The sequence below is a fragment of the Hylobates moloch genome, unplaced genomic scaffold (genome assembly GCF_009828535.3).
Source record: "Hylobates moloch isolate HMO894 unplaced genomic scaffold, HMol_V3 SCAFFOLD_1, whole genome shotgun sequence".
Taxonomy (NCBI): domain Eukaryota; kingdom Metazoa; phylum Chordata; class Mammalia; order Primates; family Hylobatidae; genus Hylobates; species Hylobates moloch.
Window position 1 is genome coordinate 235,232,801 of NW_026652276.1, and position 27,115 is coordinate 235,259,915.

A 27,115-nucleotide genomic window follows, 5' to 3' on the forward strand; every position below is an offset into this window, starting at 1 on the left:
CAGGAGTCTCAGGCCGATTCAGTGTATAGCGAGAGGAGGTAAACGTAGGGGAAAGAAAATTAAAATGCTCAAAGAGTAAGCAAAGGGAAAATCAAGTCTAAGAGAGGCTGCCCGGGTGGAGCAGGCGGGCGGCCCAAGGCCTCACCCTCGCCCCATGGGATGGGGCCCCCCTCCACCCTACGCTGCTCCATTAGGGCCCCCAGAAGCAGGTCACCTGTGGCGGGTTTTGTAAACATCAAATAAAATCGATTAATACATTGTGACAGGCCTTTCAGAAACTCCTTTTTGATGTTAAGTTTCTATTTCCCGGCTGAGGGGGGCCAAGGCGGCTGAGGGGGGCCAAGGCTCGCAGGCATATGTATTGAGAGGCTCCTAACGCAACAGCTGTGCCTGAGATCCTAAGCACGGTGATGGTTTCTAAGCTGGTCAGTCTTGCCTGACCTTCTATCTAACCTGGGGCGGATTCCAGGCTATTCTGATGAGCTTGCTTGAGGGGAAGGAGGGAACGTGAGGACACAAAGCAGGCAGCTAAAAATGGCTTGTAATCTGCAACTTCTCCATGCCCCTGAGCCTTGAGTGTCAGTGACAGACGCCGCTTCCTGCTATAACCCATGACAGAGGCCTGCTCCAGGGGCCCGGAGGTCCAGTCTGCACCAGCACCAGGCCCACAGCGCCTCCAGGTGACAGGTGTGTGCTGCACAGCTTGAGTTTGGTGTCTGGAGTTTCGTTTTTCTTTTGTTTGCATCTTTCCACAGACCACTGTGAGACCTACTTTTCCTATATGCTTTAGCCCCTTTGAAGGGGTTTCTGGTCCACCAGGAGTGTTCCTCAGTGTTCCAGAATGGGATCTGGACACAATGTCCAATGTTCTGACTCAGCGTAGCCTGAGGTTCACTGTTAGATGGGCACATGCCCGGGCAGTGATGACCGCCCCGTGGTACACGTGCCATCTTCCTCCAGAGGGTTCTTTCCCACCACGGGTTTGTCCTTGTTGCTAGGGATAGTGGCATTTTCTCATTTGAGGACACTTGTGTTCGGCTCCAAGCCACGCACGAGACAAAGAGGAGAGCTTGGGATTGCCTCCTCCCGGAGCTACCATGGCAGCTGTGTGACGCTTGCGCAGCGACCATGTAGGTGAAGCCAAATTGTTTTCTGCACTGTTGGTCACAGACACAATACATGCAAAAAAAAACAAAAACAAAACAAAACAAAAAACCCCTCTTGTCTAATGCTTTTATTTCATTTCAGAAACACGAGGATGAAAGTGAGGCCTGGCTCCACAGACAGGTAACTACTGCACGTCCGGGTCCCCACTGTCACCTCCACCCAATCCACCCTAGGGCTGGCTCAGAGCTTTGACAACAGCAGAATGCCTTCTCAGAGTAAATCACACAGGGCTCCCCAGGCAGAAACAGGCAGTGTGCCGGCTCTGCTCACAGTGCCTCCCGTTCTCCAGGGTTGCCCAGAGAGCTCCCAGAGAATCCGAGTTCCAGGGAGGGTCACGTGAAAATCATGGCTCTTCACAGCGTGGAATGTTTGGTGAGACCTCAGCTTGCAGTTAGATGCCAGCACCTTGGTGAATTGAAAATGAACAGTCATCAAAGGTAGCTTGACATAATCTACTCTAGTAAAAGGGTGGAAAAGTGGTGGATATCCCTGTTTATTGCCAGGGGTGGTTTTGTTGGTGTCTCATTTGGAGTCACCTCCTCTGTGATTCCGTAAGACCCGTCCTCAGGGACATAACTGCCAACCATCCCTGGAGATTCTTCATCCCTAACTCGGATAAAGGAACACACATAGAAACAGACTCTAGGAACTTGAGACCAAAAGAGATCAGGAGAAGCCCAGATAAATCATTCTGAGATAATTTTTTCTAAATTAAACTTGCACAGAAAGTATCAGTATTTTCTTTCTTCAAGCCTTTTTGTCTCATTCCACACTCTGACACTAAGAAGAACAGGTGAAAAAGCTTTGGAAGCTTCCTGTCTCCTTGTCCTTCCTAAGGGGATGAAAATTGTCTTAAAGACTCTGGGAAAAGTCAAGCCAGACTTGAGTCTCGTGAATGATGGTAGAGACACAGGTATGCTTCTTCGTCGATATGGTAGATCCTATTTACGGAAAATAACTGAAGCTGGACAAAACTATCACCATGACTCTCCAAGAACATTCCAGCACTATAGATGCTGGGCTGCTGCTTCTGCCTGTGGAGTCAGGAATATAATTATCTCAGAAGTCAGAGCCTCATCAACTGACGGGCTGCTCCGAAATGTATCCTGTTTCTGCTCTGTGCCAATCTTATTCACAAGAGGAATGGCTCCACTTGGCCACTTTCGTCTTGCATGTCCCAATTTGGGTGCCAAGTCTAAGCCAAGAAGATATCAGGAAGAGGAAAGACTTAGGGAACCCTCAAACATTAGCGTGCTGGAAAGTTCTTGAATGCCACCTGGACCAAACATATAAGCATACATATCAAAAATGGTATTGTGATGTTCATCTCACATTAGACAAATTGTCAGAGAGATTACAATGAAAGGATCATTTTGTAAACTCCGTTATCTATATATCATGTGTTCAACCAATATTTATGGATCTTACCAGGCACCATGCTAGGCTGTGGACTTCAAAAAATGAGTCAGCTACTATCACTGAGCACACGTTGTGGTGTGTATCAGAATTTTATTTCTTCTTATGGCTGAATAATATCCCAGGATACGTATGTAGTATATATCCTGGAATATTATACATATATATGTGTGTGTGTTATATGTATGTATACATATATATACAATATAATACATATACTGGAATATTATTCAGCCATAAGAAGAACTGAAATAGTATTCCAGTATATTCAGTTTGTTTGTCTGTTGATGGACATTTGGGTTCTATCTACTTTTTGTCTGTTGTGAATAGCACATCTAATAACAGATACAAAAGGCTACCTTATTGTACAATTCCATCTATGTAAAATATCCAGAATAAATAAGCTCATAGACACAGAAAGCTGATCAGTGGTGTCCCAAGGCCAGGGGAGTATGGAGAGGAACAGCTTAATGAACAGGGGTTTATTTTGGGGTGGCAGAAATGTTTTGGAACTAGATAGAGGGGGTGGCTGCACGTCATTGTGAATGGACTAAATGCCACTCAATTGCTGACTTTTATTAATATGTTTTCTTTTGTGTTATGGGAATTTTACCTCAACAATTTTTTAAAAAATGAATAAGCTAGAGCATGAGCTCTTAAAGATGGTACATCCTAGACAGAGAAATGAGATGTTCACGTCACGTGCATCGTGCAGGCCACGAGGGTGATCCTCAGACATTCAGAAGCAGTGCTGAGGTATTCGGGTGTTGGTGGGAGTGGGAGCTGGGAAAAGCGTGGTGGACAGGGAGCAGGAGGCCCTATGCCAGGCCCACTTTGTGTTTGAACAGGAGGAGGTGAGGGACGTGACTCTTTGTTGGGGGCAGGGAGGCTATGGGAGAGCAAGGTGGACATGCTCACTCTGCTTCCCGTCCCCCTCAAGGGGCACTCTCACGGGGGAGCTGGCTTCCCCCCAGCCACCTGCGGTTCTGCCCTCTGGATGGACGGCAGAGTGCATGGTCCCTGGAGGCCCATGGGGGCCGTGGTTCTGTCCTGCAGCGCTCACTTCATCAGCTCTGCAGAGTAGCTACAGAGCCGAGGTCGTCAGCAGGACTTTCCTGTATTAGTGATTGTGTGTCTCATTGTCCATGTGAGAACAGCTACTCAAGTGCGGGCTAAGACAGCCTGAATGGGATTCTGGAAACCAGATCCTTCCAAGCAGAATCCAATCAACTTTTAAAAGGTAGCGTGAATTAAAATAATTCTTGCTGTTTTCAAATGTAAAGTTTAAAGTATTTACTAAGCACACAGCTAAATTTTTTAAATAGCTGCTTAAACATATGCAATGCTGTCATGAGTTGGAAACGTAATGTTCTGTGACGGGTGTGTTCTCCTGGGATGGAGCGTCCCTGGGTCAGGTCGGCCCATCAGCTGCAGTTGTGATTGTGACACTGGGTTGGGGCACCCCGCCCATGGCAGCAGCTGGGAGGCCAGGGTGTCTCTGAAGACCCTACAGGTTGTGAGTCTGCACCTGTGAGGATCGCAGCTCCGTGGTCTGCAGGAAGTTTTAATTTCCAACAGTTTCTTATGACATTGTTTTTTTTGTAAAGGAATTCATGGACGCTATTTTTCAAAAATAATCTGTAGTGTTTCTGCATCCCTCAAGATATTGTAAGATCCTGGGGAATAACTTAGTAACTTTTTAAAGCTGGACCTGCCTCCTGCTGCCAGCGAAGCCATTGGCTGCCGCTTCAGACAGAGCCTAAGGGGGTTTTCCTGGGAGGGCTGCAGGCGTGAGTGAGGGAGACACACGGAGGCCACGTGCACTCTACCCACCCATCTCCAATGGGTCACAGAAGCTTGCCCCAGCTGGCCCAGGAGAGACTGGCATCTGGAAAGTCCTGCAGACTCAGGGAGACCCGGCCTGCTTAGGTCCAACGGTCTTCCGAGGATCCGATGCAAGAACAGAAGTGAGCTGTAGCGAGCTTGCTAATTTTGTGTCATCTGAGCTGTTCATCTGAGCCTTTCATCCTCCTCTCTTCTCTTCCCACCTCCTTCCTGGAATCCTCAGTATGGTCACCCGCAGAGATTCCCCATGAGCCAAAAAGAAGAGGCACATGCATGTGTGGAGACCCACCAAGTTCCCTCTCCTCTGGGAATATTCCAGAAAAGCAGGCCATCCCCCCTGCCACATACACACCCTGTCACTGCTGCGCTGACCCTGCAAAGTCAGTCCTGATGCAGACCCACGAGGATCCTCTGCCAGAACCATCTGCATTTGCCATAGAACCCCAGAGCCTATTGTTTTGCTTGAAGGATCGGTTCCATGGATCCATTTCTGTCTTTCTTCTTTAATCGGAATTTTGGTTTTGTGATTTCAAAATTTGGGCTGGAAGGGGGGTTGGACAACATTATTATATCTGAACCATGGAAAAAAAAAAACTGGCAAAAATGCTACAACTAGCTCACAAAGAAGCTCTCATGAGTCAAAAGGGCTCCTTCTTCACAGACCTGCTGAGTGGAGTTGAGGAAACCAGGCACTGTGTGTGATAAATTCTGTCATCCAGAGAGACTAGAAACGCTTCCCGCAAAATCAAATGAGAGACAGAACCAGGATAAAATCCAGGTCCCCTGGTCAACAGTCATTGCAATTTGTCACTAAAAATACATTTACCACATGAGAAACCGGCTCTCGGAGAGACTCAGAGGCTTCACCTGTGTTCCCAGGAATGTTTCCATGACAAGGTAGAGATGACATCACAACGGTGGAGGCCTCATTATAAAAACAATGCTTCTGGCCAGAATTAATTATTTATTACATTTATTTAGAGTATCTTTCTCTGCCAAACGTGCAAACATTTCCCCCAGAAAACTGAGGGAATATAGTCCTACCCGCCCCACAGTTGGCAAATAGAAGTGCATTTTAAAAGCCAAATTAACCGCTGGTTTTTCCATTTCCTCTGCTTTTAAATACCATGCTTCCAACTCTAAATAGAAAAATAAATGTTTGCAGATTAAAGGTTTCATTTTATTGCAAATATTCATGAAGATTAAATGTCATTTTAATCACATGTTAGTTTATTTCTCTGGGCATATCATATCTGCATGGGTTCACTCGCTGTAGGGAAATGAGTTTTGCTTGTGCCAGCTGGGGTTTATTCACCATTCGTTCTCATCCCCGCATTCGTGTGAAGCTCCTTGAGTCAGAAAATACATCTCGCAACCAGCTAATTGGTGTTCAGGGATGGAAACTTTCACACTTGGGCTTCAGAGAGGCCAAGGTACTGCAGTAGCAAAATCCTTTTTCGCCCATCAAAGCAACGGCCACCCTGCAGGCTGGTGGAAGGCTGAGGCCACTGGCTGTTCACTGTCTGGGGGCCAGGCAGAGACGGTGGTGACACCTGCCCTAAATCCAGCCCAGAACCCTTCCCCCAGGGAAAACTGGGCATGCTGATTCTGTTTCCAGGGAAAAGAGACAGTAGATCCAAGCAAGTGGTGTCATCCAGTGTGGCCTGAGGTGGAGCACGTCCCTGGGACTGCTGTCCCCTCCCACCTGTGTTTTAGAATCCGTGGCATTTGTCCTTGTGTTTCTTTTCTTTTTTTCTTGCCTTCTTGATGGGCTATTCAGTGTGAGATCAATTGTATTAAATAAGAAGGAAAGACAGAAAGAATAGATTTTGCTTTTAGGCAAAATCTGGTTTGTGATTGTTGAGAATTATGTTTTTTTCTGATATATAATAAATGCCACTGGAGAAATCTCACAATACGCTCTGGTTTCAATGGGCAATAATTCGAGGGGGAAGCACCCGCTTTTGAGTTTTGAGAACAGAGTTCCTGTTCTCGCTGGTGAGCTTGGCGTGCACACAGGGCTGGTCTTTGTCTCGGTGCTGTGTAGACTGAGGGAGGCCTTTTTATTTGCCACTGCCGGGCTGCAGCCTCTTAATTCCTCATTCTTCTTCTTCTTTTAGAAAACAGAACAGTTGACTTAGGATGCCCAAGGAAAGTGATGGCCTCACCAAGCACTTACTATTTCAACTGCACCTCTCGTTAGAAATCACATAGAAAGCGTATCTTGGGGCATATTTTATTCTGGTTCAACCTCTTCAAAATAAGTGATGTTTTAGTTGTGGTTTCATCCGTGGCCTTTGTCCACAGAATGAAGAACCCGTGTTCTCCAAGGATGGCCGAAAGTTTTTCTTCATCAGAGCGATCCCCCAGGGAGGACGAGGGAAATTCTATCACATCACCGTGTCCTCGTCCCAGGTAAGTCCTGCTAATTTCCAGGACTGAACTAGAAACTAGCCTGCTAGAGGCCATGGGGTGACAGCCTCTAGGGCTGGGCACACTTGCATTTTCGAGGACCCCGAGGAAACTGAAGGTGAGTCCCGAAGACAGGACAGAGCATGGCGCTGGTGAGTGCCGCGGTTCCTGTCAGGCCCGGTGGAGCCTTGCTCTATCTGGTCACGTGCGAGAATGTGAGTGACGCTTCTGCCAAGGTCAGCAGAGACCCTGGGGTCCCCTGTTCAGTGTAAGGCTGAGGATGTTAGAGGACCATCTGTGCCGGGGGCCCTTTCCTTCTCCCTCTGCTGGGGGTCTCCTTAACATACTCCCCTCTGAGGCATGGCTCCATGCACTCAGCGTCCCTCACGGTCCAGCCTCCCATGCCACCCTATCTCCACCCAGAGTTGGATGCAGGTATTATTTTATTATGTGAGTGCTACCAGTCATCACTCACTGGTTCTGGGGTCTGGCAAGTTAGGAATGGAGCATCCCTGGGTAGGGAACCTCAGAGATTAATATACGTGAATCTAGGACCAAAAGTAGATATCCCGGGGTCACTGTCTCCTGCAGAGGTCCCCTCAGGGAGCCTCACGCCTGCAAGACGGGGCTGCCATGGTGTTGACTTTGGGGGACTCTGCCTTGAGGAAGAAGGGAAGCATGATCTCGGAACTCCTCAGTTTTGGAGGCAGTCTAAAGTTACTTGGGATCAGGGTAGATGAATGAAATGCGGTCAGAGAAAAGGTTAATCACAGATATTCTATGGCTGTAACATAGAAGGCTCATATTTATGATGCGGCCCCAAAGGCAATTGCAAAAAAAAAAATCCAACAACATCCCCACTAAGAGCAGCTTTGATGGAATCGGGGTGGGGGCTGCGGGACCCCTGGGATGGAATCGGGGTGGGGGCTGCGGGACCCCTGGGATGGAATCGGGGTGGGGGCTGCGAGACTCCTGGGATGGAATCGGGGTGGGGGCTGTGGGACTCCTGGGATGGAAATGGCGTCTCTCAGAGGTTCAGGTACAATTTTTTCTCAGTGCACTTCATGACACGACTGATAGAATGTCTGCAAGCTATTGCCTTTGCTTTTTCCTATGGTCTTCATTCTACCATCCTACATTCTTTTGTTTACTATTTTACACCACTTAGATCAAGATTTTAAAATGCTGGCCAGGTGCGGTGGCTCACACCTGTAATCCCAGCACTTTGGGAGGCTGAGGCAGGTGGATCACCTGAGGTCAGGAGTTCAAGACCAGCCTGGCCAACATGGTGAAACAAAAATTAGCTGGGCATGGTGGCACGTGCCTGTAGTCCCAGCTACTTGGGAGGCTGAAGTAGGAGAATTGCTTGAACCCAGGAGGCGGAGGCTGCAGTAAGCTGAGATCGTGCCACTGCACTCCAGGGTGACAGAGTGAGACACTGTCTCAAAAAAAAAAAAAAAAAAAAAGATTTATAAATGCTTCGGTGTTTTCATTTGGCTCCCAGTCTCTGTATTTGTCCAAGTTGCCGTCATTTGCCCAGAGCCCTATCAAACATTCCAGCAGGAAGCAGGTCTCCTGCACCACCCATGAGGCACCATCTCCTGCAAGTCCCCAGAACCCCTCGGGGGGCCCCCAGGGCCTTCCCTTTCCAAACCTGCTTCAAACTCCCCAGCCTCTCCTGCACGCTCCCTGCGCCCCCAGGCCCTGCTGCCCCCCAACCCCCATGTTCGAGTCTGCAGCCCACAGAGTGTGTACCTTGGGCCCCCCACCTAGTTAAATCTCCACCTGTTTTGTGCCCATCTCCCAGTGCGCCTGCCATCCAGAACAGCTGCCCCATTTCAAATCCCCACTGAAACGTCGCTCCTGCCTAGACGGCCCTGTCTCTCTCTTCTGTTATTGTTTGTCGTTACTATTGTCTGTTGCCATTCTTCTTGGCTCAAGGGGCACATAGGGAAAGACAATGCGTGCAAAACGTGCAGTGTGGCAATGCAGGTCCAAACCGTCCTTGTCAGCGGCAGCAGGGAGCGCCCTTTCTCCCTCTGTTTATTCTTCTTTTTCCCTCCCTGAATTCATCCACCTCCCGGCATTTGTCTCTTTCCTCCCTCACTGGTCCCCCTTCAGTAATGGCTCCACTAATTAGATTTACAAATGAAAAAGGCCTATAAAGCATTGATTCTCCTCCTGAGATGCTTCCATCGTGGTTGGAGGTCAGGTCCAAATGATTCACGTCACCAAAGAGGACAGGGCACTGTTCCCCACCACTGACATTCGGGGGTCAGGGAGGCTGCGGGCCTGGGGTTGGTTGGGAAGCCCCACGGAGGATGTTGCCTCCCAGGAGAGGAGCAGGCAGAAGGGAAAGAGAGCCCTTCCCACAGACAGAATGACAGCCGCTGTCGCCTGGTGTCCAAAACAGTTGGAGGATGAAGAGCCATGCCGGGACACCGGTGTCTGCTCCTGATGCCATGTCTGTGTGTTTCAGCCCAACAGCAGCAACGACAACATCCAGTCCATCACCTCCGGGGACTGGGACGTGACCAAGATCCTAGCCTATGACGAGAAGGGGAATAAGATGTGAGTGAGAACCAGGGGCCTGCCCCGTCTTACCGGCCAATGGGACACGTTTGTTATTTTTTGTCAATTACACTCATGGAATACAGAAGCACAGGAGGCCTCCTCTTTCCTCCTCAGGGGGCATCACTGACTCCTAGTTTCTTCATGAAAATGTATAGTAGATTCCCGTCTCAACAGTCCAACTTCCAGAGCTGCGGCGTCCTGAGGACGCAATTAGGCTTGCAGCCAGCCCGTGAGGGGAAACGCGCTAACAGCAGTAGTAGGGGTAGTACTGGTGTTGATTGAGTTTTTACTAGTCCAGGCACTAAGCCAAGTGCTTTACAGACATTATTGAATACAACAGTTCCATGAGGTGAGTTTACTGCTTTCTCCATTTTAAAAATAAGTAAATGAAAACAAAAATGAGTAATTTGCTCCAGGTTATTTAGTTGGTAGCAGGTGGATTTAGCTCAGATGAGGGGAGCCCAGTTCGGAGGATTTTACCACCATACAATTTCACCTCCCTGCTCCCGGGGTAAAAGCCAAGGTTTCTGCATTGGGAGGTCTTAGGTGAAAATGAGTCAACAACTATTTATTGGGCCAGGCTCTATGTCTCAACTTGTCTTAAATGTGCTCAGCTCCTTGCCCTTCAGAAGGTGAGTGATCTTGTAAAAGAATTCCACGTCCACATTCAGGTGCGTGTCACCCCCAACCACAGTACCCTCCGGCCATGAAGCAGAGGCCAGTGCAGGGGGCACCCGGAGCCAGTGGAATCTGCACTGGTGTCCCTCAGCCCTTAGGTGTCTGGCCACCCCTTGCTGTGGCCACAGGTGTAGCTGGACCTGAACAGGGGAGCTACTCCCTGCAGGCCATGGGCGGCAGTCCCTGAGGAGTGTCCATAGAGGTGGTGCCAGGAATGTGAAGTGCAGACGTGCCCTGGAGCAAACTAACCCTGTGCACCTTGGTGATCTTTGCAGCTACTTCTTGAGCACAGAGGACCTGCCTCGGAGACGACAACTCTACAGGTAACTCTGGCTCCCCCTGCACACAGGGCCCTCCCCCTTAGGAGGGCATCCAGGCTTTGCAGAATTGCACCTTTTCAGCAGTTCAGAAAGGGCGGCAGCAAAGACAGACCCCACCACAGAGGAGTAGCTGTAGAGTCTGGAGAGAAGTAAAGAAACTTGTAGAGGCCACCGAAGGGGTAGTTTTGAGACTTTTGAAGCTTTATTTTTCTGCCGTCATTGACTTGGGTTTTCCCCGTCACCCACTTGCCTTTTCGGCCAACGGATGGACTTTTACCTGTCTTTCCTTTTCACCTCTATTCAATGTCACCTCAGAGGAATTCTGCCCCCCTGCCCCTCGCCGATTTTTTGTAGGGAACAGAGTGTGGTTTGGAAACGAACCGTGGGTCAGCGTGAGGAGGCCGGCCCTGCTTTCTGGCATTGCAGCTCGCTGGCTTTGGGGGACTGTGCCCTGAGGAAGACGGGGAGCATGATCTCGAGGCCCCTCAGTTTGGAAGCAGCCTAAAGTTATTTGGGATCGGGGTAGATGAATGAAATTTGATTAGAAAGAAAAAGGTTAATCACAAATATTATATGGCTATAAAGTAGAAGGCTCATATTTATGATGAGACCCCAAAGGCAATTTCCCGTCTCAACAGCCCAACTGTGCGACTTTGGACAAGCTTCCAAGTCTCAAAGAGGGCAGGGACGCTATGCCCTGAACCCTGGAGGGGGACTGGGTTTTTTCCTAGGGCGTGTCCCTCTTCTACATTTAGTCCCGTCATCTGCCCAGTCACTGTTCTCGCTAAAGGAGGCTTTAGGTTGTGAAGTGAGATTGGCCCTGGGCACTTTCTGCCAGGGCCACAGAGGTGAGGAGGGGGTGTCTGCTGCCTCCCCCGTGCCTCTGCATGGGAGGGCTGCAGCCAGTTACACCTAAAGGCACCTTGGCCACTGAAGAGGATGTTGTTCAGGGCAGACCTGAGGCTTGAGGCCAGTGGCGTGTTGTCTAAATGGAGCCAATGCCTGTTGCCCCTGCCCCACTGCTGGGACGTTGGGAAGTCTCCCTGGTGAACGCAGCCACCCTTTCCAGCCATCGGCAGCTATGCAGAGAGGATGAGGTCAGCATGAGGGAGCCAGTGGAGGGAGAGTCACAGATGTGCTTCTCTGTGTAGATGTTCCATCGTCACCGTGTGCCTACTAGGAAAATTGAAATCCACATGTCACCAATTAATAAACATGAGAGGCTGCCTGTGGCCCCTGTCCTCTAAATTACAGAATGAGAAGGTTGTCTTCTCTCTCCCATGAAATGCCTTTACTCCTGGAACAACAGACTTCATACTGAAACCTATGGTTAGAGGGGACCCTCCTGGGGCAAAATGTTCAGATAAGAACTTCTCCCAGGTAGATCCGGTACCTTAGGATCTTTCCATTTTAGGGAGCACATTCTAGGCCTTCTTGACTTGAAATGACACTTGACCACAGTTGTCCTGGGTAACATCTTCAAGCCGGTTCCCACTTCTGTAGCTCCATTGAGTGGGAAGCTTGAGCTCTCAAGGTTTCACTCTGTCAGGGGATGGGCTTTTGGAAGCGCCAGAGTTCAATTCCACTGGTGCAGCAAGGAGACCTGCCTGCTCCCATGCCAGCATTTGGAACTCCAGAGAATTTGAAGATACATCACTCTGTCTGCTGTTCTCAAATTGCTAGCCATCCACTCAGAGAGACAGGACACGTGCAGATAGAGTGTTAGATCATAACGCCGACAGCTCCATGCTCCTCACACCAGGCCACCTGCAGAGCCTGGAGAAGGCAGCCTTGCAGCCCTCCCACAAGCAGGGTGCTGAAAGCTCTTGCGAGTGGGAGGGACCCACCAGCAAAGGAAGGTGGAAATGGAGCTGGGTGGTCTCAGGGGCTCCAGCAGGGAGACAGAGGGAGAAAGGCCCGGGGGGTCTGTAGCAGGGCTCCGCAGATCACCCTCATGGGGAGAGCGCACCAGCTTGCGGCACCCAGCGTGGAGGGCGGCTCCTCTCTGCCCACGTTCACACCTGCGTCCTTTGCTCTTCCAGTGCCAACACGGTGGGCAACTTCAACAGGCAGTGCCTCTCCTGCGACCTGGTTGAGAACTGCACCTACTTCAGCGCTTCCTTCAGCCACAGCATGGACTTCTTCCTGCTCAAGTGCGAAGGTCAGCTCCTGCCACCCCGTCAGGGCGGAGAGCCCTGGCAGGCACGTTTGCAGGGAGGGGGCAGGCACACTTGCGGGGAGGGGGCGGCGGCTGTGGTGGGAGCACAGTGTATTCCAGAACAGGTGAGGATCCCGCCTACCTGATAACATTGCTCATGGCGCAAGATGACTGGACCCCCACAGAGCCTGGTGCAGTAGGGCTACTTTACGTTTCATACAGGCGTACAGCTTATCAGAGTGTTCTGTGCACGCTGTGCCGGTAATCTCACAGTTTGTCTCCCATCGTCCACAAAAAATAATAGTCCCATGAGCTAGGAGGGGTAAATATCCTACACAGCGATGAGCCAAAGCCATCAACCCATCAATAAAGATAGGAAAACAATTTCAAAGATTAACTTCTCAATCATATTTAAGGATGATTGAATATCACCAGGCACGGTGGCTCACGCCTGTAATCCCAGCACTTTGGGAGGCCAAGGTGGGCAGATTCACCTGAGGTCAGGAGTTTGAGACCTGCCTGGCTAACATGGTGAAATCCCGTCTCTACTAAAAATACAAAAATTAGCCGGGCATGGTGGTGAATGCCTGTAATCTCAGCTACTAGGGAGGCTGAGGCAGAAGAATCGCATGAACCCAGGAGGTGGAGGTTGCAGTGAGCTGAGACCGCACCACTACACTCCCGCCTGGGCAACAGAGTGAGACTCCATCTCAAATGACCAGATAAGAAAAAAGGATTGAGGTTATGTTAAAGAAGTCTCAGAAAAATATTTCCCTATGTCCCAATTCATTGATAATTTATCCCAAACTGCAAGAGTTTGATCACACCAACCAGCATACACAAAAGAGTAGGCCACGTTGCATACGGGATACAAAGGATATTTTTGCTGCTTGTCTATATCTTGGAAATATACGATATGAACCCATGGAAAGGTAAGTCATCCTAAATATGGTCGTAACAAAATATGATCTCCTGCGATGACCTCAAAGAATGAAAATATGCTACAGGCAGAGACTGAGATCAGGAGCAATTCGCTCCTCAGTCAGAGTTTCAATCCTCTAAGCCGTAGATGGAGAATGAGTAGGTTTTATCAGAGCAATGTCTTTGCTAGCCTTTGCTAGCTACTAGAGAGCTCATGACTTCATGACTTTGTTCTCTTTTTATCAGTGACATTTAAAATCTTGAAAATCCACAGAACAGGAGCACTCAGCCTCTTGCTCAACACAAGCTCAGCCCTTGGCATTCTTCTAAGACAGCAAGGAGACCACGGAGGGATGAGGGGGGTGCAACTGAAATATAACATTAGTGTCCCAGTTCCCTCAAAGTTAATGGTACCAAATTCCTTTTTCCTGTGCATCCCAAGAAGGAGGCCACCAAGTATCTGAAATCATAGACAGCTGTAGGGGAAAGAACCTAAGATCTAACTGACCCACTTCGTGTATCAGATGGCAAACCCTAAGCCGGAAGTTGAGTGGATTCCCTGACTCCCAATGAGCCAGTGATACAGAGAGGCCCAGCATCAAGGTCTCCCGGTTCCTAGCCCAGTGATACCTGTCTCCTAGGGCGGGATCTTCATGAAATAAGAACTTGGGAAATTATAGGGATTGACGGGGCATAGGGATTGGGAAAATGTGGCAAGCAGACCCACTAGGAGCCAGAGAGTCTTACAAGGAGCTACATAATCAGAATCCAGAATCCTGTCTCAGAAGCAGGAGGCAGCTTAACACACAGGAAGTCATGGTCAAACACAGAAGTGAAAAATTGAAGTAGATTTCAGGAAGAGTGCCCCAAGCAACAATGGTTGAATGAGAAAGGTGACAGAGCCTCCATCGTGGAGATCCTGAGTCAGGGGCAGAGGTCATTTGCCAGAGAGGCTTGGTCTGGCCTCGGCAGGAGGCAGAGCCTTTGGGATCTGAGGTCTGCACTGGTCAAGACAGTGACAGTATGGATTTGTATTTCCCGTATTCTTACTATAACCAGCAAGAAGGGTCCGGCTTCTCACTGCTCATGGAAAGAAGTCAAAATAATAATGAGTCGTGATATGAAGGAGCGATATTTCTTTATTATCTATGCTAGCAAGGGGAAGAGCAGAAAGCAATTCCACTCTTCAATTTGTGGAGAAAATACAGGGTTTCTTCTTTAAAAAAAAAAAAAAAAAAAAAGAGGGTTTGGAATGCAGAAGAGCTTGGGGGGTTAGGAGGTGCCAAGGGATGTGACTGGCTGCGGTGGCCCCTCTTTAATTATTGTCCCATTTGGTGAAGGGGCTGGCACCATCGTGGATCCTACCAGGTTATCAATTAATCACAGTCGGCCTTGTAGTCACTCTTCAGCCATGAGTGGGTATCAGCCTTGAAGTAATCTTTGGTTAAAGAAAGAATTCTGGAGGTATCTGGGTCCCATCAGGATCTGACTCCTGGAGGTTTTAAGGAAATATATGATCAGATAAGAGAGCATGGTGTGTGCTCCGCAAGCATCTGGGTAAATAAATGTGCATAAGGCATGAGAGCATAGAATGGGAAAAGAAAGGGAGTGGAGGCCACAGCACATTCTGAGGCTGTGTTTCAAGAGGAAAGGTAACACATACACAGCTTGTCTCAAAGTTGTATCTTGAGACTGGGAGCAGACAGAAGAGGAGAGAAGAAAGAAAAATAGTTTAAATCGTGGTTTGAGGCTGAGCTGCTTGGTCATATTCCTAACACATACTAACATCTGCTCCACATGGTGACCCTCCCAGAATCCAGAATCCAACAGCTCGCTTGTTGTTGCTATTGTTGTTTGAGATGGAGTCTTGCTCTCTCGCCCAGGCTGGAGTGCGCTGGTGCAATCTCAGGTCACTGCAACCTCTGCCTCCCGTGTTCAAGCGATTCTCCTGCCTCAGCCTCCCAAGTAGCTAGGATTACATGGATATATAATTTTTATATTTTTAGTAAAGACAGGGTTTTGCCATGTTGGCCAGGCTGCTCTCACACTCCTGGTCTCAAATGATCCACCCGCCTTGGCCTCCCAAAGTGCTGGGATTGCAGGCATGAGCCACCTCGCCTGGCCCTCACTTAACAAACACTTTCGCTGCTTCCCTTTGGAGGTCACAGCTCCCTGCTAAGTTCAAGCTCAAGTTTAGTCTGGATGCCTCATTCTGACAACTGGAAGCCTTTTATGGTTCAGTTTCCATAAGCTGCAGCCCTGGGTTGAAATCAAAAAGGCAGGGAAGTTCCAGTTCCCACACGGTGGATGTAAACACAGAGCTGGTGGTAGATAGAAACACAGCCCTGTGTTGGGAGGCTGTTTGGACAAAGTTTTAAAGTTTAGAGAGCACTGTAGGGTGGCTCCTGTGCAGATTTCTAGTCTGCCACCGGCCTTCTGTCCCAGGGGAGAGTCATATTTCTTTTTATGTTTATGTATTTGCAAGGCTTGTGTTGTGGTCTGCAAATAGTTATTGTGAAGAGATGACTCCATAGTTGATACCTGGGAGGAAAACAGAAGCAAAGAACAAGTACAGCAACACAAAGTCAGACACACGACTGACCCAGCCCCCAGGTACAGCCACACTGGGTCACACACACACAACTGACCTGGGCCCCAGGTACAGCCACACTGGGTCACACACACGACTGACCCAGTCCCCAGGTACAGCCACACTGGGTCACACACACACGACTAACCTGGCCCATTGGGCACCTCCACAATCTCACCTTCAGAAAGGATGGGATGCTCCTCCTGCCAATGCCTGGATCCCTATAATAATCAAACAGATTCCTAAAATTTGAAGATAGGAATAGATCTTAGAGCATCTAATCCAGTCTCCACCCTGCCTTTCTTTTGTTGATTAAGAAACTGAACTCTTAGTCATTATGAAATTATCACCCTAGGGCTTCCTGAATCATTTAAGATCTATTTAAATGTTTAGCCTGTTGCCTCATCTTAAGGTAGACATAAACTAGCCCTCTTCTCTACAAAATTGCTCTTTAAAATGTTTACATAATAAGCTATTTTCTGGCTAAAGTAACTTTTGAATGCCCAAATTAAACTCTCCCCATGGAGGAAACCAAAATCCCACTTATAAAAAGAGATTTTCTGAAAAGGTTTAAATTTACAAAGACAACAAAGTAAATGGGGAGACAGGAGCAGCCAACTCTTTGAACCTGGAAGTAGTTATTAGTGATAACTGACTTAGCAGACCCTGAAGCTGAGCCTCATCCTGCCATGGGGAAAGCTGAGCAGGCATTGGCGGTGATTGCCTAAGGGATGAGAAGATCAATGGCTATGAAATCTTAAAGGAGAAAATGATAATACCCATTTGGATTGCTTGGGGCATTTTGCTGGAGGAGAAGACTCAAGGAAGGTGTCAATGACAAGGTGGCATTTAAAACAAATGAGTAGGTAGGATCTGGAATGGGAAAAATCAGTCCAAGTGGAAGGTGTACAGCCTGAGAAAAAGCACAAGAAATATTCTAAGGTTATGTGATGGAGTCTTTTGCAGCATGTGAATCAGGATCAAGTGAATACAAGCAACCTGATTTAATAAACAAAGATAGTTTAAAATAATTTTACTTTTCTCCACATTTCTCAGTAGGTATTAAAATGGACTCAGATGTGTAGTCTAGAGCAACATTTAGTCAATGCTCATTTCCTGTCCTGTTTCCTTCACACCCCAAGTTATTCTGAGAGATTCTTGGAAACGTGACAAAAATAACGTCTCCACTCCTAGCATTAGAGACTCTTGTTTTCTTCTCCTTCCCTCCTCCTGCAGCATTTTATTATATAAATTAACTTAGTCTTCTAGTTGCAATCAGAACCAAAAAAAATCCTTCCTTTTTTAGGTTGAGGATAAATGTACTGGCAATGAGAGGCTTCTCTATGGTAAAATCTGTAAACATGCCCACATTCAAAACTGTTCAACCCATCACACGGGGAGGGAAGTGCAAGTAGTTCAGGTTGTCTGGGCATAGGAAGGGATGATAGTCAAAGGATTTAACAACTAGGACAAGATGGATACCAACCAGCCAAAAGACATGTCCCTGAGAGCAGATATAGGCTATCAAACCACATTAGGACATAAGGGCTGGGTATAAAATCATGAAATTATAACTGCTCCGTGTAGACTTCATCATTCTTCCTGCCTTTCTGTGGGCCTTCCATTAGGACAGTTTTTGGTAAGTTTAGCTGATATTGACCTATCCTGTAACTTATCTTCAGTATTATAACATATTCAGCAATATAACTTTATCATCTTAGTCCATTTGGGCTGCTGTAGTGAAGTACTATAGACTGTGTGGCTTATAAACAACAGAAAGCTATTTCTCACAGTTCTGGAGCTGGAAGTCCAAGACCAGGGTACCAGCATGGTTGATTCTGGTAAGGGCCCTCTTCTGGGTCACAGATGACCAATTTCTCCTTGTATCCTCATATAGTGGGAAGGAGGGTGACAGAGCTCTCTGGGGCCCTGTTATATGCACACTAATGCCATTCCTGAGGGTTCCACTCTTGGGACCTAATCACCTCTCAAAGGCCCCACCTCTTAATACCATCATGTTGGAGGTTAGGACTTCAATGTATAAATTTGGGGGCGACATAAACACTCAGTCTGTTGTAATCATAGCTGATTGTAGCTCATCAGTTGTTTGCAAGCAGTACTTCTGTTTCATTAGTCCTTTGGCATACTGATCTTTTCCTAATGTTCAGGTCTTCTTCCACAGTGTATTTTGTCCAACATCATTATAGAGTTCCATCTAGCAATATCAACATATGCTTTCTCTAAGTTTTCATTAACATTTCTTCTGTGGCTTCTCAATATTTGATATTTGTATGCTTATATGTTTATGTTTTATGTTTATAATTCCTTAAAATTTTTGATTGTACATACAAACCTAAAAATTATTTTTAGGTTAATAATAATTATTTTAGGTTAATTCCTTAATTTTTGATTGTACATGCAAATCCATAAGTTATCTTTTTACTTTGCACAGTTACATTAAAAATATACTCAAATAGAATATATAGATAGAGGCTCAGAAATGCTTATAGCCACTATATCCACTCACTACTTCACTGGATCCCATCTCTGAATGTCAATATTTATGTCTAAAGGGCATGGGTTTCAGATGACCCTTGGATACCTGTGTGAGGGATCAGCTGTAAGCCAGACTCAGTGGAACCTTGTGGAAACTCACCTATCTATGTAATACAGAGAGTTTCTGTCCACCTCTCTATTGTCTGGAAGTGAAGCCAGCTATATTCAAAATGTTGTATTATGATATAACATTTTATGATGATTTTCCAGAATATACCAAGCAGCTTTTGGCATACATACTTAATTGGTCTTCTCAATGACCCTGTGAGATGGGTAATAAAAGAAATAATCTTCTATTCGTTAAGTTCTTTACAATTTGAAAAGCACATTTCTTTTTTTCTTTTTTTTTTTTTTTTTGAGATGGAGTTTTGCTCTTGTCACCCAGGCTGGAGTGCAATGACGCAGTTTTGGCTCACTGCAACCTCCACCTCCTGAGTAGCTGGGATCACAAGCACCCACCACCACACCCAGCTAATTTTTGTATTTTTAGTAGAGACAGGGTTTCTCCATGTTGGCTAGGCTGGTCTCGAACTCCTGACCTCAGGTGATCCACCTGCCTCGGCCTCCCAAAGTACTGGGATTACAGGCTTTGAGCCACCATGCCTGGCCTGAAAAGTACGTTTCTAATTATATTATAATAGTTGATGACTATGTCCCCATTTCTGATTCCTTGAAATTTATATTCTACTGTAAATAGATCTACTTAGAATTCCCAAAACCCAATATCATTTTTCACATTTCCATGCTTTTGTCTTTGGCTACCTCATAAACCCCTACACATTCTCCAAGATTTTCAGGGCAGGGTTGATTTTCATCCCCTTCCAGGAGGGATGAATGAGAAGCCAAGAGAACATGAAAGTGGCTGTGTATTCACCCCGAGACCGACGCCTGTGACAGGAACTCAGTCTTCAGCTGTCTTAGATGACTGGGGATGCACAGGACAGGGGAAGCCTGAGTGGTCTCACCTTCTAGTCCTGGATAAACCCAATTCCATCTTTAAAGAAAAAAAGTACTCACTTCCTGGACTCACTTCCTAGGACAGCTGTAACAAATTGCCACAATCTGGATGGTTTAAACCAACAGAAATTTATTCTCTCACAGTTCTGGAGGCCAGAAATCCAAAATCAAGCTGTTGGCCAGTGTGGTTTCTCTTGGAGGCTGTGGGGGAGAATCTGTTCCATGCTTCTTTCGAGCTTCTGGTGGTTGCCAGGAGTCCTTGGCACTTTTTGACTTACCAATGTATTGCTTTCATCTTTGCCTCTGTCTTCCTGTGGTCTCCCCCTCTGTCTCTGCATCCAAATTGCCCTCTTCTTATATAGATGCCAATCACTGGATGAGGACCCACCTAATCCAGCGTAGCTTCATCTTAACTTGACTACACCTGCAAAGACCTTGTTTCCGAATAAGGTCACATTCACAGGAACCGGGGGTCAGGACTTCAGTGAAACTTTTGGGGGGACACCATTAATTAAATCCGCAGCACCTCCCTTCTAAGGCCTGTATTACCTTCTTATATAAGAAAGAAAGAGTGCTCAGCTTGTTTTTCTCAGGAACACAAAATTAAGAGCAGCTACACTAGACTGTGCCAGAGACAGTTCTTAATGGCTTCACCACATTCTGGAAGCAGCAAGAGGGGTCACTGAAGGAAGTAATGTGATACTACCATATCTTTGGATAGCAACTCTAGCATATTAGAGGAAGAAGAGCAGTTCCAGTATAGATTCTCTCCAGGAATACTTCTTCCCTGTCATAATGCAAAATTCACAGTCAAGTGGCATAGAGCTATAACAAGTACTGTAGGGTTTTCTCCTACCCATCTAAATTCAACCGTCAGAGCCACTGAACAACAGAATCAAAGTGCCCAATTTACATAATTTATGTTTCACAGTCCTCGCCTCTGTTTAGAGAACTGGATTTTTCTCTTCAAAATGAATCTCAAGAGTATGATTTATTTTCCTTCAAGTTTTTGAAAAGGACTCAATCAATCCTGTTTCTAAGAAATGTCCAAATGCCACCAGGAAAATGAGTTTCGTGTATGAATTGGCCATTTGCTGCTTCCTACTGAAACATTTTTTGTATGTTCAAAAATAACTAAATAAACTTCCTTTTCCTGAAGCCGAGGATGGAATTATTGCAGTCACTTGCTGCTCTGAGTGGGAATGGGGCAGTCTGTGTTCATGAATCCCTTACAGCTCTGGGCTCTCACCCCCACCGCTTTCAGTGTTGAGCCGTGATTAGGGAGCTACTTTCCAGACTTTAAGAAGTTTGGTCTTAGACTTAGCAGTTTGGTTTATCAAGACAGGCTTCTCCTTCTCCAAGGTGAATGGAACCAAAATATTATTACCTGAGCCTAAAATACAGTGACTCAATTCTGATAACTATTCTTCTTACTATTAAATATTCCCCAGGATCTTCTGTCAGCACCATCATTGCTATCATTATCAAAATCATGGGAGATTGAAATGGCAATAAGGGAGGTCTATGGAGTATGGAACCATAGAGCTGGGTTCAAACCTGGACTCTGCCACCTACAGCTTCGCGACCTTGGGCATCTTGGTTAAACTTGCTTAATCCTCCACACCCTCATCCTGAAAATCGGAGGAATAACAGCATGGCAGTCCCCCCTTATCCACAGTTCTACTTTTTGAGGTTTCAGTTACCCAGAGTCAACTATGCTCTGAAAATATTACAAACAATAAGATATTTTGAGAGAGAGACACCACATTCATAATAACTTTTATTACAGTATATTGTTATAATTGTTTGATTTCATTATTAGTTATTGTTCTTCTCTTACTATGCCTAATTTATAAATGAAACTTTATAATTAGGTATGTAGGCATAGGAAAAACATTTTATATATGGGGTTCAATACTATGCTTGGTTTCAGGCATCCACTGGGGTCTGGGAACATGTCTCTGGTGGATATGGGGCACCACCGTACCTGTCCTGTGAGATTGTTTTGAAGATTAACCTAGATAGTGCATGTAGAGTACTTACCATGGGATCTGATACATAGTAAGTGTTTAATAGTAAGGGTTAACTATCATAATTGTTGTCATCATTGTCATCACCTTAGTAATCAATTGAGTTTCTTACACATCCACTTGCTACCCACTCAGTATCCAAAAGTTGGGGCCAAGGCTGGAGGTGGCTAACACGCATGAAGTGAATGAAGCAGCATCCCTGCCCAAATGTTAGTGGGCACTCCAGCACCTCAGCAGGCTTAGGTTGGAACCCCTGGATCTTGCACTTACACTAGCAAATTCCAGAAGCGGCCATGGATGCCAGAGCCACAAAACATTAAATCAACCGTCAGGCATGGCAATGAGTACCTGGTGGCTTCCAGAGTGCATGTGTCCACCGCGGTCCTCACAGTTGGTTCTTGGCAGAAGTTAAGAAGTAAATTTCCTGCTTTCTTAGCACCTGCCCATTCCTCCTGCTGTGACCTTTCCCCTCCATGCCTTCAGGTGCCCTGAGCTCCCAGCTGCCCTGCCTACATCCTCTTGCTGGAAAACATAATTAACCAGGGGAAATGTCCATGAAGGTGCTATTAAGGTGTCATGCAAATATGTATGCTAAGGTGCTTGTCACTTTTCCCCAGGTTTTAGTCAGAACAGAGCAGTGAGTGAGGCAGGGATGAAAAATAGGAATCAGCCAACCAACTCCACTTGTTGGGAAGGTGCTGGCTGCAGTGCTATGGATGAGAAGGGTACTGAGGCCAAGTGTAGGCTCAGCAGGAAAGAACGTCATGAGTGATTGACGGATGATGTCATGAAAGTCATGAGTGATTGATGGGTGATGTCACAAAAGTCGTGATGTCATTAACATCATGAGTGATTTATGATGTCATGAACATTATGAGTGATTGATATATGATGTCATGAACATCATGAGTGAGTGATTAATATGAGCAATGTCAAGAGTAATTGATGAATGATGTCATGAGGGTCATGAGTGATATAATGAAACATGAATGAGTGACTAATGTCAGGCACATCATGAGTGATCAATATTACAAATATCATGAGTGATCGATTGATAATGTCATGAACATCATGAGTGAATGATTAATGTCATAAATGTCACAAGTAACTGATGTCATGAAGTCCTGAGTGATTAATGACATGAGCATCATGAGTGATTGATGCCATGGATGTCATGAGTGTTTGAAGGGTGATGTCATGAATGTCCTCAGTGATTGATGGATGATGTCATGAATGTCCTGAGTGATTAATGACATGAGCATCATGAGTAATTGATTGATGCCATGGATGTCATGAGTGATTGAAGGGTGATGTCATGAATGTCCTGAGTGATTGATGGGTGATGTCATTAATATCCTGAGTGATTAATGACATGAGCATCATGAGTGATTGATGGGTGATGTCATGAATGTCCTGATTGATTAGTGATGCGTGTCATCCACAGTTGTGGGGGAGCAGCCACATGCCATGCATCTATGATGTTTGGTATAATCCCCTGAAATGAATGAATACCTCCACATGGTGAGACTTCAGATTCCATATTATCCAAGATGACATACATTTGAAAGTTTGAGATTTATCCTAAAACTCACCTTGTACTGCAGAATGAGGTGAAGGGGCTTATTTTTTTAAGGGCCTAGACTCCTGAAGCATTATGGCCAGCCAAAATAGAAGTGACAGCACGTCACTTCAGAGAAGAGAAAAGGGCATGCATGAAGAAACGCAGATTGAGACTTGGTTACCTGAAGGGATGGAAATGGCTGTCATGGAAACTCTCCTGAGGGAGGCTGTTGCCCAGGGTTTCTGACTGAAGGGCACCTCTTCTGTCATACATCTTTTGAATGAGGGAGAAGAAATCTCCAGATCCTTCCAGAGTGGCTCAGGGATGATACTGATTCACACCCCTTCAGAGTGCTGGATCAACAGTGTAAGCAGGCGTACCCTTTGCATGATCCCAACATAGGAATTAAATATTCTCCTGCTGCTCAAATTATTTGCTAACTCATGCCTAACCGTAAATGAGTAGTCCCAGAGCTAGAAAAATAATACATAGTTTGCATCTTCATTGATAAAACTGTATTATTAGCCTCAAATATGTAGGGTGCTATTAACTCCCAACAGCAAATTTGAAAACAAATGGTTTGGTTGTACAAACTAGTTAATCCTCTAGACATCTCTTATATCAAAATTTCCAAGGAATTAACCTCAGCTGCCCTTTTTAATTTTGAATTTGTCCAAGTGAATGTTTAGAACCGGTTTGAAGCTCCTTGGAGCATTGCTGGTGTGTTTGTAAGAACATCTGTTCAGTCTCTCAAACATTTGGAGCCATTCCCTTTGAGGCTGCATGAACAAAGAACAAGGAGAGGGATTCTCAAAGCAGGTTATATTGTTAGTGTAAGTGACATGAACACTTTGGAACATGTCACACTCTTCAGTAAATGCTACCAGACACCACGCAAACCACTCATATTCCTCCTCAGTAACAACCAAACAAACATCTTCCATGGAAAAGAAGCTTCTCACTTTCCCACTCAACACCTTTCCCACTCCTGGGCAGTGGCAGGTATGCTGAACCTGGTACAAGCATGCCTTTCTACATCAGAGGCCATGTCCTGCAGTCTTTCATCTGAAATGTCCATTAAAAATAAATAATGGGGCCGGGCACGGTGGCTCACGCCTGTAATGCCAGCAGTTTGGGAAGCCAAGGCAGACGAATCACCTGAGGTCAGGAATTCAAGACCAGCCTGGCCAACATGGTGAAACCCTATCTCTACTAAAAATACAAAAATTAGCCGGGTGTGGTGGCACGTGCCTTTAATTCCAGCTACTCAGGAGGCTGAGACAGGAGAATCGCTTGAACCCGGGAGGCAGAGGTTGCAGTGAGCTGAGATTGTGCCATTGCCCTCCAGCCTGGGCAACAAGAGTGAAACTCTGTCTCAATAAATAAATAAATTAATTAATTAATTAATTCAACTCAATAAATAATGCCTCTAGAATGTGTCCATTCCTTTTATCCTTGTTGCCCCTGCTCTGGGTAATAAAATCCGTTTTGTTACTGGTCAGTTTTCCTGTGAGATTTCCCACTAGCCAGTTCACCTTTCTCCTGCCTGAATATGACCAGATGATATTTCCTAAAGAATATCTCTCTTCAAAATGGCTTCCAGAGCACATACATTTCTCTTTTTTCTAAGTAAAATGATAGAAAAAATTTTAAAAAAATTTTTTTTAAAAAAACAATGCCACTGGGCCACTAGGAAGGGGCGCCAATGGACTGGAATGTTGAAGAGTTTTTGTGAAGTAAACATAAATGGTTCACTGTTAAAGTGAAAGCTAGACACAAGGGAATGTAACACAATTGGCAAAAGACATAATTATAAAATGAAGACCAAAAAGAAGTTTTTTTTTTAGAATTCTGAATTGTGGAGCACCTGTCAGAGTAGACACTGCCACCTCCCATTTTTGCCCATAAGACAAAAGGAGACTTGGCCAGGGAGACTTCCAGAGCGGACGGTGGGGCTGGAAGGGGAGCTCCACCACAGGTGGCCACAAAGCTAAGGCCCCAGGCACTGCAAGAGGCCCCCTCTTCCCTTCGTCACTGCCCTGTCTCCACCCAGCATCAGAATCTGCATTCACGGAGGAAGCGGCTGTGTGGCTGCTGAAGCCACGTGTCCACAGCCTGGGCCCCACCTGGACGAGAGAATAGCCAACAGGGCACCACTGCAGCACACAGGACACGCGAAAGGGAGGCCTCAGACCAAGCACCTGGGAAGGAAATCCCTGGAGAAGCATTTTAAAGATCTCGTCCATTTGCTGCAGCCAGACCGACTGTAAATATCCTCCGAGAGATTCCAGAAGGTGTCACCTTTACCACACAGAGCAGTAAAGAGTGGGCTGCTGTGAAAATGAAGGAAGCTGACTGCTCAAGACTTACAATATTTACAAAACAAATTTTTTTTAATTCAGAAGAAGAACTGAATAGGTAGTCAAATACCCCAGTTGCCCCCAAAAGCCTGGATCACACTGACGTAAATGAATAAGGCTTCTTAATTATTTCTAGTGCTTCTTCCCTTCACTACCTGAAGTGTTCTTGTTTGGTCAAAATTATGAACAGAACAACATCAGAAAGTGCCCTAGAAAATACAACCGAAGGGCTCCCCAAAAGACCCGAGAACTGGACGAAGATGAACATTCAAACACTTGAGAGCTACGAAAAATAGATCCAACAAATGTAATCTCTTGGTAGAGGCTTTAGAAGGAGAAATTGGGGAGAAGGAAGGGGAAAAAAATAAATCAAGATATGATGGAAAAAAACTTTCCCCACGCTTTTGAGTCATTAGAGAAAAGAAACCTAATGAGTGTAATTCTAAGAATTTTGGAAAAGATCTAACGATACATACCTCCTAATAAAACTTGACAATTCAAGTTTAGAAATTATATAAGATTATAGGCAGGGCGCAGTGGCTCACACCTGTTAACTGAACCAACTAATTTAATGTAGACTGGCCCCATGAAACGTGTTCTTACTGGAAGCACATTCTTAAGGCTGGTGTTGGGGACGCCCTTCTGGCTACTGTACTTCAAGATGTTCTCTGCAGAGGGTCATTTGGAATAAATTTTCCTCTGGTCTCAACACCAGGAATGGTTGAGCTTCTCATAACCTGTGTAATGGGCTGTGAATTGTGTTTCCCTAACCTGTGTTGGCTGCTAGAGAGCTTAGCATGAAATGTGTGGCATATGTGGGCAGGTCTTTATAGCACACATTTTATATTTTAATCTTTTTCCTGATGTCTTTTCTTTTTTGTTTTTACATTGTTCTGATAGCCTCACTTACTCATTTTAAGCTTATTTTTATCTGTGCATTCATATCATCCTTATCTGCCTTCAGTCCTTTTTGCGACTAGCTCCAACATGGATAGACAGATAATAGATCAGAGGGAAATGACTGACCGATTGATTGGCAGGTAGGAAAATTAATCTTAGCCTAGCATTCAAGGCTGTGTACAATCCAGCCACATCCTACTTATCCAGCCTCATAATGACACTACTCCTCTATCACAGCTTTCAAACACTTTTAGAAGCACAGTTTTCCAATGAAATGTTAAGTGAACATATAGTTATATGTATATATGCATATATGTATATATACGTGTATATATACATGTATATATGTATACGTGTATATATACATGTATATATGTATACATGTATACATGTATATATGTGTGTATGTATATATATGTATATATGTATACAGGTATATATGTATACAGGTATATATGTATATATGTATACAGGTATATATGTATAAAGGTATATATGTATACATGTATATATGTATATATGTATACAGGTATATATGTATACAGGTATATATGTATATATACATATATACACATACATATATACATATATACACATATACACATATACATACATATATGTGTATATATGTGTATATATACACATATACATACATATATGTGTATATATA

General features: G+C 45.6%; 1 protein-coding gene across 3 annotated transcripts in view; it reads left to right on the plus strand.

The window, feature by feature from the left end:
- The window catches only part of DPP6 (dipeptidyl peptidase like 6), a 1,054,804-nt gene that overhangs the window by 954,283 nt on the left and 73,406 nt on the right, over nucleotides 1-27,115 (plus strand). For all 3 annotated transcript variants that reach the window (XM_032753183.2, XM_032762299.2, XM_032753182.2), the window contains exons 12-16: nucleotides 1,249-1,287; nucleotides 6,736-6,843; nucleotides 9,320-9,411; nucleotides 10,368-10,415; nucleotides 12,455-12,573. In XM_032753183.2, the coding sequence (XP_032609074.1) occupies nucleotides 1,249-1,287; nucleotides 6,736-6,843; nucleotides 9,320-9,411; nucleotides 10,368-10,415; nucleotides 12,455-12,573 (406 nt within the window). The remainder of the gene's footprint in view (nucleotides 1-1,248; nucleotides 1,288-6,735; nucleotides 6,844-9,319; nucleotides 9,412-10,367; nucleotides 10,416-12,454; nucleotides 12,574-27,115) is intronic.